Source organism: Desarmillaria tabescens (genome assembly GCF_030435595.1).
Source record: "Desarmillaria tabescens strain CCBAS 213 chromosome Unknown EV420scaffold_3, whole genome shotgun sequence".
Classification (NCBI taxonomy): domain Eukaryota; kingdom Fungi; phylum Basidiomycota; class Agaricomycetes; order Agaricales; family Physalacriaceae; genus Desarmillaria; species Desarmillaria tabescens.
The window spans coordinates 1-1,732 of NW_026848302.1; the positions used below are offsets into that span (position 1 = coordinate 1).

The following is a 1,732-nucleotide window of genomic DNA, read 5'->3' on the forward strand; positions in this document are numbered from 1 at the left end:
ATATCAGCTTGTACGATATCCCAAACAACATATACCCTCGTCCCAAATCCAAGTCACGCTCCATACCTCAGGCGCTCATCATACTCACAAACTCTTTACTCGACAACGATTCACGGGCTCAAGCCCAGTCAAAAGTCTGGAGACGTCAGGCGATGGGTAGAGACGTGTGTCGACTTTTTATCTACCTATATATGTCCGTCGATGTTCATCGACAATGTACCATAAATAGAACGAGAAAGAAGCATACATACGTGAACCAACTCGCAGTAATCGTAACTCTGGTCTGTTTTCGATGTTCCTGGATATTTGGTTATGCAAGTTCACTACAGCTATGTCACAGCAGTCTGCATGGTGTTGCTGTTGGTAGCCGGGAGCGAAGTTTCCCAAGTCCAAGTCAGGATTCCCACGCCTCCTATCTTCCCTCTTGCCATCACTGCCGCTGCCGCTGTAGGCGTCGTATTGCCTCTTACTGTCTCTGTGCCCTCGTTTCACCTTCCATGTCAAGCGGTACTTGAGCATATGTGCGGTTTCTGCTATCATAGGCCAGCAAAAGCGCGCTGCCTTCATCACTGGGAATGGACGGAATGGTATGTCGCCCAATGCCCATTCTGTTTCTGTCGGTATTGTCCATCTTACCATCCATCTTAGAACGATTATCTACGTACTGAATTGTAGTTTAGGTCGCCACTTTCTCAGTTTGGGCGCATATATGGAGGGATATGAAGCAAGTAGCACACGAAACACTGCTGGTGCGTCCTAGGTGAGTCGCTGTCGTTCAATTCATGTATAAGCTGCCACATTTTCGCATTTTTTGCAGTACAGACGTGTTCCATTCCAAATGTCCCTCCCTTGGACTTGCCGCCGTCGCTACACGACTCAAACACGACTTTGGTACCCGCTCCTTGCGCCCGGCGGCTCCCTGCCTTAGCTTCAATGCTCCAGGTACGATATCGGCCGCTTCAGTGTCCCATATCATGATACTGATCTCTTTCTTTCATTTTTGAGGACGCACACAGTTGCGCTCATCACGAGCTGCATAAACCCTTTCCTACTCGCATTCTAAGCATGGTATGCCTCTGTTCAGTCTCTTTTTCTCATATTGACTATCTTCATTATCAGAACGACTCCTCAGTTCGAGGCCTTCGATCTATGTTCCGTTGAGCGTCGACGAATCACGCACACGAGTGGTGGATGGAACACTGCAGCGGCAATGTGGGGACAGGTGGTCGGGCAGGAAGTGTTGTATGCATGATGTATCACATGTATCGTAGTGCATGAAATGTATATATACGTATGTGGATGTCTGGAGAGGTACACAGATGAGCATCAGTACGGGTCCATGAACAACAATACACATCAATGCAAAGGCTACGAAAAGGCCCATTTTTGGACGTCTGTTGACGTCCATGGGTAAATCATTGGATACCAATGGCTGTCCACCCACGTCTATAGACTTTTGGCTGGGGCTCAAGCTCAAGCGCGGAAATTAAGTAAACGAGAACGTGGATACGTGGATGTGTGGATAGTGCGTGAGTTTACATCGATGTTCTGACCTCGAGCACTATATCAAGTTTCTCGGTGAGATGAACAGAGGAGGGTACATTTCAGTTCGACTGGAGACGTACCCTCCGCCAATTCAGAGTCTCTCCAACGCAGGTCTGGGAACGAGAGCCGTACCTCAAGCGCTATATATGATACTAACAAGCATGGAAGAATGTTTGTTTTCGAGGAG

The 1,732-nt window shown here is 48.0% G+C and overlaps 1 protein-coding gene across 1 annotated transcript; it reads left to right on the forward strand.

The window, feature by feature from the left end:
• The first annotated feature begins 397 nt into the window (after positions 1 to 397).
• On the forward strand, positions 398 to 1,094 carry EV420DRAFT_642045 (uncharacterized protein). The gene is made up of 4 exons (XM_060482891.1): positions 398 to 620; positions 681 to 760; positions 818 to 942; positions 1,006 to 1,094. Exons 1-4 carry the CDS (start codon positions 576 to 578, stop codon positions 1,038 to 1,040), a joined length of 285 nt encoding a protein of 94 aa, XP_060337296.1. The 5' UTR covers positions 398 to 575; the 3' UTR covers positions 1,041 to 1,094.
• Positions 1,095 to 1,732: the final 638 nt, after the last annotated feature.

What these genes read in the sequence shown, in the direction of transcription:
- EV420DRAFT_642045 (XM_060482891.1), top strand. Translation starts at nt 576, where the DNA reads ATGGACGGAATGGTATGTCGCCCAATGCCCATTCTGTTTCTGTCG. An exon ending in TGCCCATTCTGTTTCTGTCG is followed by an intron (nt 621 to 680) that starts GTATTGTCCATC and finishes ATTGTAGTTTAG; the next exon opens with GTCGCCACTTTCTCAGTTTG. An exon ending in ACACTGCTGGTGCGTCCTAG is followed by an intron (nt 761 to 817) that starts GTGAGTCGCTGT and finishes CATTTTTTGCAG; the next exon opens with TACAGACGTGTTCCATTCCA.